Source organism: Plectropomus leopardus, chromosome 15 (genome assembly GCF_008729295.1).
Source record: "Plectropomus leopardus isolate mb chromosome 15, YSFRI_Pleo_2.0, whole genome shotgun sequence".
In the NCBI taxonomy this organism is placed as follows: domain Eukaryota; kingdom Metazoa; phylum Chordata; class Actinopteri; order Perciformes; family Serranidae; genus Plectropomus; species Plectropomus leopardus.
The window spans coordinates 12,484,745-12,501,614 of record NC_056477.1 but is presented as its reverse complement, the minus strand read 5'-3'; the positions used below and the strand labels follow the sequence as shown (position 1 = coordinate 12,501,614).

Below are 16,870 nucleotides of genomic sequence, written 5' to 3'. Positions count from 1 at the left end.
ATTAAAATACACATAAAACACAAGTGTTAATCTTGTATTTTCATTAAAAGTAGCATGCATGCATGTTATTAAGATAAACATTTGCTGTAGTTACATGATTCCAGTTTCTGGAAGTGTACAGTAGCATGAAAACGCATGTTGTGGAACTGCTGATTCATTCTTGTGGTATGACAACACCAAATGTTGTTGGTTAGGATTGCAGTTCCTGGGTGAGTGTGCCTCTCACACCCCAAGATTCTCCCCTATGTGGGTGTGTGAATGTGTGTGTACATGTGTGGACATGCGCAAATGTGTTCGTATATGTGTAATAGCTGTGAGGTGGCATGTGGGGACACAGTTGTGTGTGTCTGTTGTCGTGGAAGCAGTTGTTGTTGCTGTTGTTTCTCTGGAATCTACTAAATGTACCGTAGCTGAGTGTGTGACACACACCCCGGCCTTCCTGGAGTTAGGGCACATGCCTGTGGCCTGTGTTAGCCTGTGGTTGGTGTAATGATGACAGGCTCACTCGCTCGCACACACACACACACACACACATACGGATTCCAGGACCCCCACAAGCATGACTTGGCTCAGCCTGCATGGTATATTGTACTGCTGACAATGCTCCCATTAGTCTTAATTACGCTGAAGAATGGACACTAAATTGTTTAAATGGACTGTGTCTCTGTATGTCTGCCCGCCTCCTGTCAATCCATCTTTCCTCAAGAGATGTAGAACAAGTGTTCAGATCCTTTATTTGTTGAACTGGGGCTGTATGAGGTTATCTCTTTTCTTTGTATTACCTACAGTATATGGCAGTTGGCATGCCCCGAGTTTGGAGAGGCAGATGGAAGTACTACCACACTAGCAATGCATTTTCGTGGATGAGAGTTTGCAATAAAACAGATTTTAGCCACCTAAAAAGGGCCTACCTACAAAATCAATACCAGTCTAAATCCTCATTCCCACTGCACAAAAAAACAATTAACACCTGCTAACATATGGCCTTTTAATGCTATGAGAATGAGTACAATAAGTATTGACATCAAGGTCAAATGACTCTGCAGGAGACACAGGTATTTATTGCCTACAACTATGATCTGCATTAAAAGGAACGCCACACCCAGGTGAGCATGTTTCAATGTCAGTTCCTTAACGATCAAGATGCAATGATGTACCACCACTAATTACTGTCCATCTCCGACCAAGAACAGTCAAACATCGCTCTAAATTAGTCTTCACTAAGTTTGAAAGAGAGACTGAATAAGTAAGAGATATACAAAGAGAAGTAACTGCTTTACTTGTTCTCTGGTCCTTCTGTGACGTCGCCCAGACACACCAAAACAAACCCCCCACACGCATACACAAAATGCACACTTGTCTGCTGCAGAGCCGTGTACACAGCTCTTCTCTCTGGGCAATGGGAAAGCAGTCCATAGCCTATTTTTAGCTGGTTTCCCAATGATATTACATCTATATTCCTACACAAAAGCACAGATTGAATAAGCTGAGGAATATGGACAAGAGTAAAGTAAAGAGTACAGTGTGTCCCATTAAACTGTACTGAAATGGAAGTGGGAAGTGGCTTAAAATAGAAATACTCAAGTAAAGTACGAGTACCTCAGAACTGTACTTAGGTACAGCACTTGAGTAAATGTCGTTAGTGGACTTTTCAACAACTGATCCTCATTGACAGTCGGCGTAAACCTCACCTTGTCTTCCTTTGACAAAACTTCAAATAATGTCTGTGGAAGTAAACAGATGAAGAGGTTATTCTGCTCGGTCAGATGTCAAGAGTGACTTGTGCCTCCTTTTTGATTGACATGAGAATCAAGCTGAAAGTACAGTAAATTTCCTCGCCATCTTCTAATCTAAACAGGCCTAATTACAGGCACCAAGGTGTATTTGGGTGGATTCATAGCCTACACATTAGAGCACATCCATTGCACAACAGCCAGGAAATTGGGTGTGCTGTGCAAATGGGCAGATTGAGATCCTTAATTTAAGTTGCATCACAAAAACTGCGGTGCACCTTCATTTCATGAATCCTTGTGTAGATTGAGTAAGATGAAGTAATTAGAGGGTTTTAGTTTGCGATAGCTAGCTATCTGCTCTGCTGCACTTGAAGGCAGGGAAGTTATAATTAGAAACTAGCCAGCAACACCAAAGGGTTAGATGCAAACACTCGCCAGGACACACATACTTTGTATTACCCCTCTGCAGTTATCATTTGATACAGCAGCATCCTGTCCTGTTTTTCATGTTCCTCTGATGACATCCGTGCTGATGGACCATCATCTGCTTCCACAGCAGGATGTGGCTGTTGAAGCTCACTAATGACTCAGAGCGTGTTATTTGTTGTGTTTTTCCGTGAGTGTGTTTGCACAAATTTCAGCAATTGTGTGTAAATGGTTTTTGAGATGCATAACTGGGAAACCAAATATTTAAACCATCCACTCAGCTCAACCACTGAATTTGTGAATTACTGGGCTGCGCTCGAGTTAAACACCAAGTGATTGCTCAAATAACTCTTGCTTTCCAGAAGGGGATGGTTGCTGTTTTGAAGGAATCGTTTCCCACTCGAATCAACTGTTAAGTGAATAATTTGGACCTAATGGTTTTTAGGCACCCTTACTGCTAGCAGGAGATTTTAGATTCACATATAGTTTTGACTAAAACCTGTTTAAACCCGAAAGACATTTCTTTATAACGAAGAAGAGAAGAAGAAACTTGCCAAAAATAAGATGCAGTAAAAAAGGAGTATTGTTATCTCATGATCTTTAATTAAAAGAAATATATTCATTTTTTTAATATATATAACATTTTTTAATAAAATACTATATATAACAAATTTACAATGTTGTTGGTGAAGATTCTCGGTCATCCAGGTCGTGGTAATTCTAAGTGCTACATCATCAACAAGTGGACTTGCTCAAGTTTCTTGGAGATGTTTCACCTGTCATCCGAGACATCCCTAAGAATTTAAAGCAAGACCAGATGCTTCAGATATAGCTCTAAGAATAGCAAATTTACAATGCATGCAGCACCATGTCTTTATAATACTGGTGTTGACAGGATTCCATAGCTCATTTAAGTGCCACCTTCAGGATAATATTTACAATACAGTAATTTACTGCAATAACTGAGGCTCGAAGTTCCATAAAAAGAGAAACAAAACAGCTCTGCCATTACCGACGACATGAATTGATCTTCCCAAGACTTCTGAAATGTCACTTCCTAAGTTTCAACTCCTCATCTGTTGATGGGGAATTGGATCAGTCCATCTTGCACTGTTGCATCCCTCTGGGTGTATCACTTTTCCAGGAATCTTGTCTATCCTTCCGGGTGCTGTTTGTGTCAGCAACTTTGGCAGGAAAGGATGTCTTAGGTGTTAGGTGTCTCTGTGTGTGTCTGTGTGTGTGTGTCAGCATCTCTGGTGTATGCAAGGCTGAAGTGTCTGTGACTGATTTATGGGTTTGCTCTCTCTGTGTGTGTGTGTGTGTCTATGTGTGTCCACACTTTTTTGTCAGCGTCTCTGACAGGTGTGTAGGTTCCGGGCTGCAGTCCTGCTGACACTGTGATCTTGCTCCCCTTTCTCCGGTCGGCAGGCCAAACCATCGCCACAGTCGCAGCGCTGGAACAGCTCCAAACCGTGGGTGCCTTTCCTGCGGTGGCGCGTACACACCTGGCCCTCAGTCAGCACAGGCTTACAGATGCGAGACCAGAAGTGTCTGGCACAGCACAGACCCTCGGAGCAGTCTGCAGATCTCAGGCAAGTATCCCCCTCCTGGCCTGGAGACAGAGGAAAGAGAGGAATAAAAATATGTTACATTGAACAGACCTCACTAACAACTGCTTATGCTGTTACAAGAAGAGAAATTGATAATCTTATCATGACACTTACCTTTAACAGCAGGAGGCTGATTGCTCTGGGCAGTGGGAGGTTTCTTGGCATGATGCTCCATGGAGCTGTTGTTTTTGTGCCAGCCAGTGGTGATGGATGCATCTGTACCATCCATGTCATTTGCCTGGCAAACACCTACAAAGGTCAGAATAGAGAAATGCATTTAGACTCTGTATTTATCATAAGAGCAGATTTAAATTAATGAATATATCATGTAAACTGTTCCTTAGTATCAGAGTATTATCCCCAACTTTGAAATTATTTCAAACAGGATGCCTCTGCTCACCATTGCTGCAGCGGTTTCCTGCACAACACATTGCGTCCCGTGCGCAACGCTTCCGGCTCTTACGACAGGGCAGGCAGACGCCTCGGGCGTCGTTGCAGAATTCATCACCTCCACAGTCTTCATCATCCGTGCAAACACCTGACTGCTATCATGTAATGAATGAGAGAAGCAGCGCGTCATTTACGTGTTGAGACATCACATAACAATGTATACGAACGCATGTTGTATCATTAAGCACGGAGTTGACTTTTACGCACGGGAGAGTTCCTTACCTGCAAGGTGTCTGCTGGTGATTTGTGCCCCGTGCCACCGGAGGGAGAGGTTCGTGGACTTGGACTGACAGAGTCGACGCCTTTGCTTCCCGTGACACCGGGCAAGTTTTTGATTGCATTTGAGTTCACCAGAACTGTCCCGGTGTAGACCTCCCCAAGGTATCCAAACAGCGTGAGATACACAGCCAAAAAGCGATGCGCGGGCGGTATCTGCATGATCTTCCCTTTAAATTCTTCTGCGACGAAAAACACGACAAAAATCCCTCTGTTTTGCAAAAAAAGGAGTCTGTAAGACAAAGTCCAAAGCGGCCTTGAATCCCGATTCCAAAAGTTTCCAGAGAGTTTCGGCACGATGCTTTCGGAGCCTCCTGACTCCCAGTCCTGGGATGATCTCTTTATACATGTGGACCTGTTTGTCTTCCCGCCCCTCGCTGTGCACAACAAAGGCGGAGGGAGGAATTTCAAAGAGAGCCCCACTGTACGGAAATGGCCATCTATTCTGCCCGACAGGACTGCGTTTCACAATGTTTGTGTAATGATAATGACCTGCAGAGTCTGAATGCCCATCACCTAGTAACACATGCTAGAAGTAAAGTATAACCCCGAAGGGCTTTTCTAGATGATATGATATCACGTTTTCAATTATAAAGGAGTGAATACATGATATATGTTATTTTTCTTATAAAACGAGTGTTATTCATGTCAAGTTTTGCCAGGTTTGTGCTTTAACCTGCTTGTCTCCACACTGTTTTACGAACATGTGTGTAAAGCAATCTCGCCACATTGAGAGAATGACTATAGTCCTAATGTTAAATTTTGATATCTTAATTTAAAATAAAAAGCTCAATATGAGACGAAAACGGTTTTTTTTTAATTTAATCAATCATTTATATAAATTAACATTTTTTCCCAGAAATATTGATGCGAACAGTTAATGTATTGATATATTCCTTTTTAATGACTTCCAAACCAAATTTATTTTGACAGAACCTCACTAGTGTTCTCCCTTTATAAACTAGCTTTTCTTTCTAAAAGCTGTTTGGATATTCCCGTTTCTTTGACATTCAAGCAGCCTAACTGCCCTTTGGCTGTGTGAAGACAGTGATTGAAGTTACTTGCCGTCGATTAACTACTTCATTTGATCCTTGTGATTGCAAAGGGGGCAATTATCCTCCAAAGTGCGCTTGATTACACCAGTGGCGGACATCAATGTGCGGGATATGCAGACCATTAAGGGGTGTGAAAAGTTTACCGAATTAATGGACTTCCGTGGCAAGGCCTTTCAGGGATGACTGGCACTTTGAGATTAAAGGCATCTCTCTGATCTGCCCTGATCTCTGACCCCCTTGGGCAACTCCACTGCAAGAATAACAGCCGTGGGGAAAGAAATGTCCTGAAAACAGCCAAGTTTTGGTGAATGTTTTCTTGTATTTTGTGAAATAACACAGTGGTCTGCTCCATGTCTATTTTTTTCTAAAGAAATGACTGAAACAAGTGGAATACAGGTGTTGAAGTAATGGAAACGAGCCATTTATTTCGTCTATGGTCACATCTTTGCACTTGGACGTCATCTGCCGGTCACTTAGGTTTCGCTTGAGTGTGAGGATGTGCGTGCATATGCGTGTGTGAGAGACAGAGAGAGAGAGATGCGCCATAGACACCTGACAAACACTGTAGCACTTTACGCGTTTGAATTGCTGTATGTCTTTTGAAGTAGGGCTTTTATCTCCACTTTACTAAATGTCAGTGCTGGTAAGGTGAGCTCCTTTGATGCACTTTGATCCCCTTTGATCTCCCAGAGGTGTCACCCTGTTGTTATGGCTAAAGCCATTTCCCTGTCCCCCCAAACAGATTTGTTGTGCGAATAACACTGAGACCAGAGAGGCTGAATCATCCGCACTTACCAGTAAGTGGATGACATTAACTTCTAGGACCGATTATTATATCTCAGGCAACCTAAACCAGTTCACATATCAGGCTGAGGCAACTGGCTCTGAGAAATATCTGTCTTACCTGCAGCTCCCTCCTGTGGCGACTACTGCAAAGTCTCCCCAGTCACTCATTTTAAGCTGTTTTGAAAGCAGCAAATTGGTGTGATTTTCTTTAAAAATATGGGAAAAGGGCAATCAGCAACAAAAGAAGAAATTATCCAAATATTTTTAATGAAATTACCTGAAATTTAGTAAAACAAAAACAAAAAAACAAAACAAAAGTAATAATTGTAATAATTTGCAACATATTTTAAAATATGTTATTGTGGTATTTATCAATATAGTTTTTCCTTAGATTTTATTTTCACAAGCCATTTTGCCCTAGTTTTTCAATTAGTTTGCTAAATCTATTAATTTCTGTAAGTTTGTGGAACATTTCTTTACAAGTTACTCATTTTACCCATGTCTTTGGGTAAAATTTGCTCCAGGTTCAACTGTTTAACCCTTTAAAACCTGAGTAAATCGGTTTAAATTATTATTATTTATTTTTAAAAAACATGAGGATAATACAGTTGGCAGATTAGCAAGATGTGACCAATCAATTAGCAAGACATTAGTAAATATAGTCACAAGAAAACCTGAAAATAACTAAACTGACACAAAAAACTAAACTGAAAAACAAAAACAAACACGAAAATGACCCCCCAAAAATGTATTTATTTTGCTTGTTATATCACCATAGTGTTAAATATTTATTTTTTATAATTATAAATATAGTTTTCTGGACAATTTTTCATTTTCAGTATTTTTCTCATAATCCTGGACTGTAAAAAACTAATTGTAAGGTGATTTTCTTGCCAACTTTTGCTAATTTCTTGTAATTTGTGGGACAAACTGGTCATTGCCTTTCCCCCCCATGTTTTCAAAAGAACTCAAACCAATTTTGCTCAGATTTTAAAGGGTCATATAGCTTGTGAAAGGCATCTCAATGCAGAAAAACAAACCTGATGTTGATCCAGGTTTGAAAGGGTTAAATACTTGTAAAAGGCATCTGAAAGCAGCACAAGAAACGTGACATCGCTCCAGGTTTCAAAGGTTAAAATAACTAAGAGACAAACACCACTCAAAAGTATTGTTTTTTACTCTATAATTTTAAAAATCTTACAGGTGGCACTCTGCAAAATTAATTTACAGCAGAATAAACAACATAACACAAGGCAAATATCAGGTAACATTGCAGAAGGCGGTCAATATAAGACTCAAAACCAGTGGTCTGTAAAGTGATGGCATACATAAGGCTTTGTGATAAACATAACCTGCCCTTAATACAGCAAAAATACTCATGGTACGCCCGCAGAACTAAGAATTCCTCTCATTCTTAGCTCTCCATCAACATCACTCAATGATTTATATCATTTATATGTAAGCGTGTTGGCGTCCTGGGATGAGATATGAGCTGTTATAAAATTTGGATGATTAATGCTATCATACCATCAAAGATTGTCAACAGTGGTAAAGAGGGATATTGTCTTCCAATCTGTGAAATGATCAAAACTGCAAATCATTCTTGCCATCTCTACATGCTCAGATTTCATGATGGAGGTGATGGATGAGCCCTATGAGCCATGAATTATAGTTCGCTTTATCTCAAGTCAGTTGTGATTGACTTCATAAAACCATTTTAGATATGTAGAGTAAAGCACGTCATTGCAGCCACTGATAGATTTGTATCAATTCAGTGTTCATAAATGTTCCTGTGAGATAAATCAAAAGGGGCTAAGCAGGAAATGAGTTTCAGTTTTGTCAGCAGTCAAATGACTAAAAGTTCTCTTTCCGTGGTGATTAATGTGTTTATTAGATATAACAAAGGGTGAGAAGCAGCCATCTAAGAGGACATACGTTTTTTGAGGTGTATATGTGTTCATGCAGCATCAAAAAGGACTTGTGATGTTAATTTTGTATGCCATTGATTTAAGGCACTTACATTTCTTCTGATTTTATGCTCTGATTTTTGGAGGTGAGAGGTGATGAGAGATCATGGTGCTAGTGGTCAAAGTTTCACACAATATATGTTTTCCTTTTGTCTCCAAGGAGATATTTAAAACTATCAATAAAATGAAGTTAAGTCAGTTTTAGGATAGCGTGAATGTGGAGAAGAGGAGAAGGATGGTTAATTTATATGGATGAATCTGTTTTTAAAAACCTTAACAATACCACTCAGCACAATGTAATATGTCATCAAGTGATATCAAACTAATTTTCACTCGTTTACAAATCGACACGTCTCCAATTTTCCAAAGGAAGTCAAGTACGTTACAAAGAAATCAAGCACAAAAAAATCACTTTACAAAAACAATAACCAGTACTGTCATCTCACCACCGCTTATTATAATTTACCAATAACAGCACCAAAGACACTGAAACCATGTTCACAGTTATGTCAGAACTATACAGGGGTGAACAGAGGACGAGGCATTTTGGGTGACTCAAAAACAAAACGAAGAAATATGTAGGTAGAGAAGCATTCATATGCATGATTAAAAGCGTATTAAAGAACAAAAAAAACAGTGTGACTTCATCTACTGAAGCTTAAAATTAGCTGTAACTGCTGATTTTCTCAGTTAATGGTCTTAAGTGCATAATGACACATTGCTTCATGGAAATACTAGCCTGACATTTCATGTGTGTCGGTGTGTGAATCATTAAATTTGTTAGCAGGGCACTTTAAGAGTCACGTCTCTTTCCACTGAATGCACAGTGCTTGTGCTTTTCAAGGTAGGTTAATCTCATAGAAAGTGTACTAAGTATTCGATTTTGTGTTCATGTGTGAGAAATTCAAATACTATTTACCGTACATGCTGTATGCCTTATGGATGTTAAATAAGAAGAAAATCAGTCACATTCAGGTTAGTCTTGAGCACTTGATACCAGTTTCACTTGCAAATTGTAGTGTGTAGATCTCTGGAAAGTATCACAGCTGCATGTCAAAAAAACTTGGAGCAACTGCAGTAACATCTCACATTCCCCCAAAGTCTTCAAACATTTCACCAAATATTGCAGAGCAACAAAACAGAAAAAAATCAATCAGCCTCCTCTCTTTTCGAGCCGTCCACATTTTTTACACTCTTATTTTTCCTAGAACCGAAACTAAGACAAACTATCCAACATACATCCACCCGCTGAACATCTTTCCCTGTTACATGAAAAAAAAACTGGCTCCATTATCAGCCTCTGTTGTGTTGTGTGTGTATATGTGTGTATCCCTGCACTTTCTTTGCCTTTGCCTTTAGAGCTGAGTGTAAGACGACACTGAAGAAGTGCTACAGCAGTCCCATTATAAATGCTTGTTCCAGAGCCACAGTGAAATAAAGGCATATCGGTGACCCAGAGGGTTTGCCATCCATCCATTTATCTTGTTCCTCTCTTTCTTTTTAAAGCAGTTTTTTTTACAACACAACCATGTCCATGTCGAGATGGCCTCCAAGCCAACAAAAGAAGAGTTTCTTTTGGTTTTAAGGGGGAGAGGAGGACTTCAAAAATCAACGTCCCAGCCGGAGTTGTCATCAGGAGGCGGGTCCTCGTTGTCCTCTGGGAAGCTGTCGAAGTTACTCGTGTCGACTGCTGATGTGACCTGGTGGAAAGATGGAAGAATCATTAACAGAAGGACCAAATAAGCAGATGTATTGTGAGTATGCGATTGACTACAACATTATGCCTACTTGAACCAAATTTGAGACAGATTTTTGGGCTTTTCTTTTCCAAATATTGCATGTAAGTAAGGTGTTAAGTGGTCTGTATGCAGAGGTCAGCTTTGTGTAAGAAAGTGGTTTTTAAAGAAAGAAAATCTACATTCTGCCAACAAATAAGTACAAGCATAAAATAAAATAAAAAAACAGTATTAGGTTCAGTGGTATATTTAAAGGTTTGTAACACCAGAAATGTAGTCCTCTGTGCAGAAAATTTTGATTCTTTCTGACAAAAGGAAATCAAATATGATAAATGAAATAAGATTAAATGTTTGCAAGAATTACAACTTCACAAATTTAAATTTACATTTAAGACTATTTTATAACTTATATTACAGGAACAGTGTGTAAGATTTAGGGGGTTTAGTGGCATCTAGTGGTGAGAATTGCAGACTGCAACCAGACTAGAAATTCCTTCCTTTAGAATTCCTTCAGTGTTCATTGTTCAGGTTTTTTTTTTACTAGGAGTCGAATTATCTACAGAGGTCTTTGCCTCTACAAAACAAACGGACCAGGTGATTCAAACCAGAAAAGACACTGATTAAAGCAGTTTCACGCTACAAAAAAGTTTTAATACGTTACTAATAAGTTTTCTCAGTCTGTTTGGTAGTTCGCAGACGGGTTGCTTGCCCGGATCAGTTGTTTGCTCATCTTTTTTCCCCTGATAACTTCAGATCCAGACATTGAAAAGGTTTTTACCAGGAACCGAGTTATCTGCCTAGGTTTCTTTTTCACCAAAAAATCTTGACTAAGGTGGCCAACTTGAAGAAGCGAATGTCTCTATCTAGAGCTAGTGTTTGGTTTGTACAAAACTCAACAATTCTTATTTTCAGGTGATTATACACTAAGAAAACATCTTTATTATATTATATATATTTCATTTCTGCCAATATATCCCCTAAATCCTACACGCTGGATCTTTAAGACGTTTTTAAGGACCCACAGACACCCTGTATAAAAGAACAAAAAAACACACACAAAAAACATCAAATATCAGCAGTGATTACTTACATTAGGAATAATAGGAGGCGTCAATGTCCCCTTCTTCAAACCCTCCCAGTTAAAGCCTTCAAACCATCTGAAGAAAAAACAGCAAGACTTCTTAATTTCATAATCATGTTTTACAACACGTTATTCTATAAAGAGAAATGACTAAAAATAAGTGGATTATATTCAGTTATAGACATGCTTACTTGTGCTTTTGGATGTCTTTGACACCATTTTTCAAGTTTCCCAGTCGTTCAGAAGGATTATCCCTGCAGGGAAAAAAAACATACGATGATTCAGCCACTCAGACCACACAGACCACTTAAATAAATTACTCTGAGTTTAAACTATTGCTGGAAGCACAGACACTCACCTGCATAGCTTTTTAATTAGGTTGGCAGCATTTTTGGTAATTTTCTTTGGAAATTCGATCATGTCGATGCCTCTCAGGATGATGTTGTAGGTTTTCATAGGATCAGGGCCAGAGAAGGGAGGGCTGCATAACAAAGGAAAAGATATTAATCCTGAGTGAAAAACGCATTAGTGTGGCAGAATTGAATCAAGTGGCGTTCAACTGTTTCTATTTTTTGTTGCTGTTGTTGTTGTATGTAATATCATATATGCCATCACATGGAACACTTAAGATATTAGTTTTGACGACATGCCCGGACTTGTGTGTACCTGCCAGTTAAGAGCTCAAACATGAGGATTCCTAGAGACCAGTAGTCGGCTGAGATGTCGTGGCCCTTGTTCAGAATGATCTCTGGTGCTACATACTCTGGCGTCCCACAGAAGGTCCATGTTTTCTTCCCAAACCCGATCTTCTTTGCAAAGCCAAAGTCGACCTGAGAAAGCAGGATTTTGAATTCCTGTTGTATCAATTTGGTTGTTCCCGCTGAGCAAGAGACATCATTAAAACATTGTCCTCAAGCTATAGTGCTGTTGTAGACTGGGATTTATTGGCTACATATAGCCCGATTTTAGACCATATTTTAAAATAATCATGAAGAATATTAAAAATACATAAAACCTGTAAATAATTCACAAAAGTACTGCATAACCCATGTTTAAGTTATGAAAGTTTATTTTTTGTCATATACTCAGATTCTTTTTACTCTGTCATCACGGTTCACACTAGACATTTATTAAACTTTCACTTTGAAACCTTGACTAACCGAAATCTAAACGTCTAAAGAATACTACACATTTATTAGGCATCTTTTCAATGTTAAATTGCTCAGTGGGGTTTGTATGTACATGCTTATGTATAATATTGGCAGAGATGGAAAATTGTGTAATCATGTCAGCATTACAGTTTTCACTTGATGCTTTGGCATGATTGATAGAAAGGGTTGAGCTTGTTGCTGCTCTGCCAAAAGCAACAAACTGGTTTCTCCAGCAGGAGAGGAGGGAATGGCGGCACCCCAAAAAACACAGAACCTGACTTAACCTCAATTACTTTCTTTATGCTATAATTATACTTTTATTTACTGCCAACATGAGGCAAGTGTTCAAGCTGTGTTTGATCATCGTAGCATCATAGAAACAGACACAAAAAATGCAGTCCAGAGGTTTTCTTGGGTCGTAAGCCCTTTTTGATCTCTTACCAGTTTGGCGTAGCCCCTGTGGTCCAATATAAGGTTCTCTGGTTTGAGGTCTCTGTAGATGATTCCTTTGGAATGCAGGTAGGCAAAGGCCTCCACCACACACGCTGTGTAAAACCTGGTGGTTGAGTCCTCAAATGAACCCCTGGAAACACAGCAGGACAAAAGATACTTGAGGTTTTAGAACTATCACTGTAAGTCACTGCTTGCGTCACTAGCATTAGAGCTAATTCAGCTAATTCATCTGACCTGGTAAAACAGAGCTTACCGGTCTCGAAGAATGGTCCACAGCTCTCCTCCTAAACACGCCTCCATCAACATGTAGAGGTACTTGCTGTCCTTGAATGTTCGATAGAGTCTGAAAACAAAAAAAGTGGACGTTTTCTCAAACAGCTGTTAAATATCAAAATATCTGATGAATATCTGGTTGGAGAAGTGTCATCAAGTAATATTTTAAAGTCAAAAGAAGAGCTGATATACAGTATACTCCCACAGAATGATTGCTGACACCATTATACACACAGATAATCTAAATTTTACAATCTTATCTATATGCATGCTTTCAGATGTAAAGATTTAATTAAAATGTTGTGTATGAAGCATTTTTACATAAAATGCCTCAGTTACCTGCCGTTTAATGTCACTAAATGGTCAGAAATAGTACTATATTGCTGATTCTAGTAGACCTTTATACTTATATACATTATATAGAGTTAAGGGTAGACTTATTTTCCTTTAGGTAAAAAGATGCTAGACCATTTTCCATCAGAAGATAGCAGGAGAAACATCTTATAGGTCAGTTTCTCAGGAATATCATTGGTAGACACAAGCACTTGCACTCATTCTACACTTATGGCACCATCTATATTGTTTCAATATACCTGATTTGCATGTGCAAGGAGACATTTAGTAGCATGACAAAGAATCCGGTCCATGGATCTGATATAAGTGCAGGATTTGAATAACTATTAAGGCTCAAAGATAATATTTTTGTAAATTACTAATCACTTATACTGTGCACTGTATATTGTATCCACAATAGCACTGTATTGTGTGAGACATCATTGTGCTGGTCAAAGGAGCAAGACCCAAGATATTTTGTTCTTTTTGTATTTTTAATATGATAAGGTGCAAAAATCAAGTGAATCTGAATCTAAATTTCTAGTTGCATCCTTCACCGAGTAAAAACAAAAGTTGCATGAATCAGTTCACACTGTGGGAGTGAAATAAAAGACAGAAGCAGAAGCTGCAGGTGAGTCTGTGGCCGCAGGGAAGTCAGAGCAACAAAGAGGTGACAGTGGGTCTGCACCATTTGAACGCTGGCGTACGCCTGCAGTGCGCCGAGCAGGCGGCGTCTGCACACTATATGACGGGTATCCGTTACGTGTTCAACGTTGCACCGGCGTACAGATATGTAGCGCACCCGGTCAGCTGACCGTATATAAGCGTTTGAAATCTTTGCGTTTAAGGGCTGCGGGTCAACCGGTGGGAAGGACCTGGAACGACGGTCGCACCAGGGCTGTGGCTATCATTAGTTATGGCATAGTTTAAAAAATGTTGCCTTTACCTTAATTAATCGTCCATTTAATGCTTCACTCCGCGAGCACGCGCATATACACAGTGTTGTGATGCAGGTGCAGACTAGCTTGACTAGCCTAACATGCTATAGTACTCGCGGGATACTTCAACGGGACTACATTGAGCAGCGTGAGGACTTTCTGTTTTCTTTGACTGCATTTGGCTCAACATTTAACCTTTGAGGAGCACAGTGGGACAGAGACACTGAGTGGACTGGATATAATGCTGTGCGTTGAGGACGAAGGTGCAGAAGTTGAAAGTGGAGCAGATTGGGGAGGACTTTCCGGTGCACGAGGCCACAGGTGAGTGCAACAGCAAACTCTTTTTTAAACTCACTTCCCAAATGAAAATGTGAAAACGCGCTGCCATGCGCGCTACTTTTCAAACTTGATGATCTAAATGGTTCGGTTTGTATTTCCGGTTGAGCTGTTTTGCTGTGACAGGAAGTCAATAAAGACCCAAGCTGTTGCATAGCAATGCATTTCCAGTGCGGTGGTGTGTATAGATTGTGCAGGCTTTCCTAGCGAGTGTTTGTGGCTGCAGCCAGTGTCTGTAGTCTTTTTACTCATTGGCGGTCATTTTTATCTGAAATGTGTTTCTTTTATGGTTAATTCTAATGAGGCTTGACTGGTTAGTAGTAGGTTGTATACAGGTGGCAAAGTGCCATGTAGAGAAATTAAAATTACTGTTGTTGTGGACATAAGGGTATGCTGATGTTATTCCGATGGTGTGTAGGCATACATTGCCATGTAGTCGAAAGGTGCCCCTTCTCTTTTCAAAGTGTGGGTTGAGCAGCAACGTTTAGAGTACATTTTAACTCACCTACTTTTTTACTTATGCTCAAGTAGAATACTTGTACTTCAGCTTGAGTCAAATTTCCTTCTTTATTCCTTTCTTTACCTCCTATGTCCGTACTTTATGTATATTTCATATCATATTCAATGCATAAAAATAACATTACATAACAACTGATAAATCGTACAATAGACCCAAATGCCTAACCGCAGGAAATTTGTGTAAAATGAGCAACTATGATGAATTTTGAGACGATTATTCCCTGTTAATATTGCATCACAGATGAGTCTTTAAGAAATTTGTAAGAACTTTTTAAAGGAGTCTCTGTATTGTGTGTATATATATATATATATATATATATATATATATATATATATATATATATATATATATATTAATGTTTTTTGAACTGTTATTACTAATAATAGTATAGTATAGTATTAATAGTAATAGTATTAACTATTAACTATTACTGTATTATTATTCATTCAGTCCCACTGCCACAGGTGTATAAAATCTGGATGAATTGGCAAAAAATCTCACAGACACACTCCAAAATCTTGTAGTAAGCCTTCTCAGAAGAGTGGAAGCTGTTATAGCTGCAAAGGGGGGACCAGCTCAATATTAATGCCTATGGATTTAGAATGGGATGTCATAAAATCTCCTGTAGGTGGCCCAATACTTTTGTCCATATAGTGTGTGTGTGTATATATATATATAAAAAGAAAGGCCTTGTGACTCCTATAATGCTTTGGTGACACCTAGTGGGGGTCAGGAGCCCCAGGTTGGGAACCAGTGCAGTAGATTATTTAATCAAAGATGCTGTTCAGGAGGTTGTACCTAACAATGAAGTCCGAATGGGCCTCCTGCATGATGAGTTTCTCTGAACGAATGTGCTCCTGCTGTCTTGTGTCAACAATGTGCCGCTTCTTAAGGATCTTCATGGCGAAGGTTTTGTGCTCGTCGCTTTTGAGCTGAACCTGCAGTGAGAAGTAAGAGACAGCAATGCAAAGGTCAGCCTGCGCATGAACCTGCACAGCCTGTTAGAAAATTGTAAAGACATTAGTGTCACAGTGCAATGCTCCCTACCAGCTCAACACGACCGAAGCCACCAACCCCCAGAGTGTCGATGATGTTGAAGTCAGGTAGCTCGAGGTTGAAGAAAAACGCATTCTCCGCTTCATACCTGCGGTGCCCGGAAAAGAGGGGGGAAAAAAAGACAGAATGGGAACAGGATTAGAGATGAGATGAAGGATGAAAGAAGAGATAATCTACTTTCAACAACCTGAGACAAAATATCCGTCTCCCCTTGAGCTCATTTGTTTGTAAATCTTAGGGGATTTATCTCATAGTAATCTATTAAGGATGTTATTGAGGATGTGGAAGGTATAAATATGAGCAAGTGAACAGGATGTGTTTGAGTTTAGTTCTCTGGTACATCGCTTTGACCTCTCTTTGAGCACGTACTATTTGTCCCAGCCTGTCCCCACTCTTGAAAAAACAAAGATGGGACATTGGTCACATGAGCTTGCTACTAAGCTGGCTCTGAAGACATGCACTGACTCTGCCATCGAACACCTCAACGTGCCATTGCAGACCTGAACATGCTGGCAGCCGAGATTGTTTCCACGTGTCCACCCCTTATCCCCAGATGCCCCATGTCTTCTCTGGTTATTGTTTGATCCAGACAGAGTTTCATCAGCTCAGTCTCTGGATCAGTGGGCTTAGGACAGATCTGAGCCTGGACAGCCTTTTCTGGGTCAGTCAGAACAGAACGTCAAGGCCTTT

The 16,870-nt window shown here is 39.7% G+C and overlaps 2 protein-coding genes across 2 annotated transcripts in view; both read right to left on the bottom strand.

Annotated features, from left to right (window-relative positions):
• Positions 1-2,796: 2,796 nt before the first annotated feature.
• Positions 2,797-4,844, bottom strand: LOC121954910 (dickkopf-related protein 1-like). Its single transcript, XM_042502653.1, is given in 6 exon segments — positions 2,797-3,771; positions 3,884-4,018; positions 4,170-4,314; positions 4,442-4,695; positions 4,698-4,769; positions 4,772-4,844. Coding segments are annotated over 6 exon segments (945 nt in total). The 3' UTR covers positions 2,797-3,505.
• A 2,701-nt stretch (positions 4,845-7,545) lies between these two features.
• Positions 7,546-16,870, bottom strand: part of LOC121954489 (cGMP-dependent protein kinase 1-like) — a 114,736-nt gene continuing 105,411 nt past the window's right edge. The window contains exons 10-18 of the mRNA XM_042502005.1: positions 16,172-16,268; positions 15,923-16,062; positions 12,978-13,067; positions 12,713-12,854; positions 11,787-11,950; positions 11,479-11,601; positions 11,312-11,374; positions 11,130-11,196; positions 7,546-10,003 (exon numbers count right to left, since the gene is read on the bottom strand). Of these exons, the coding sequence (XP_042357939.1) occupies positions 9,905-10,003; positions 11,130-11,196; positions 11,312-11,374; positions 11,479-11,601; positions 11,787-11,950; positions 12,713-12,854; positions 12,978-13,067; positions 15,923-16,062; positions 16,172-16,268 (985 nt within the window). The 3' untranslated portion in view covers positions 7,546-9,904. The remainder of the gene's footprint in view (positions 10,004-11,129; positions 11,197-11,311; positions 11,375-11,478; positions 11,602-11,786; positions 11,951-12,712; positions 12,855-12,977; positions 13,068-15,922; positions 16,063-16,171; positions 16,269-16,870) is intronic.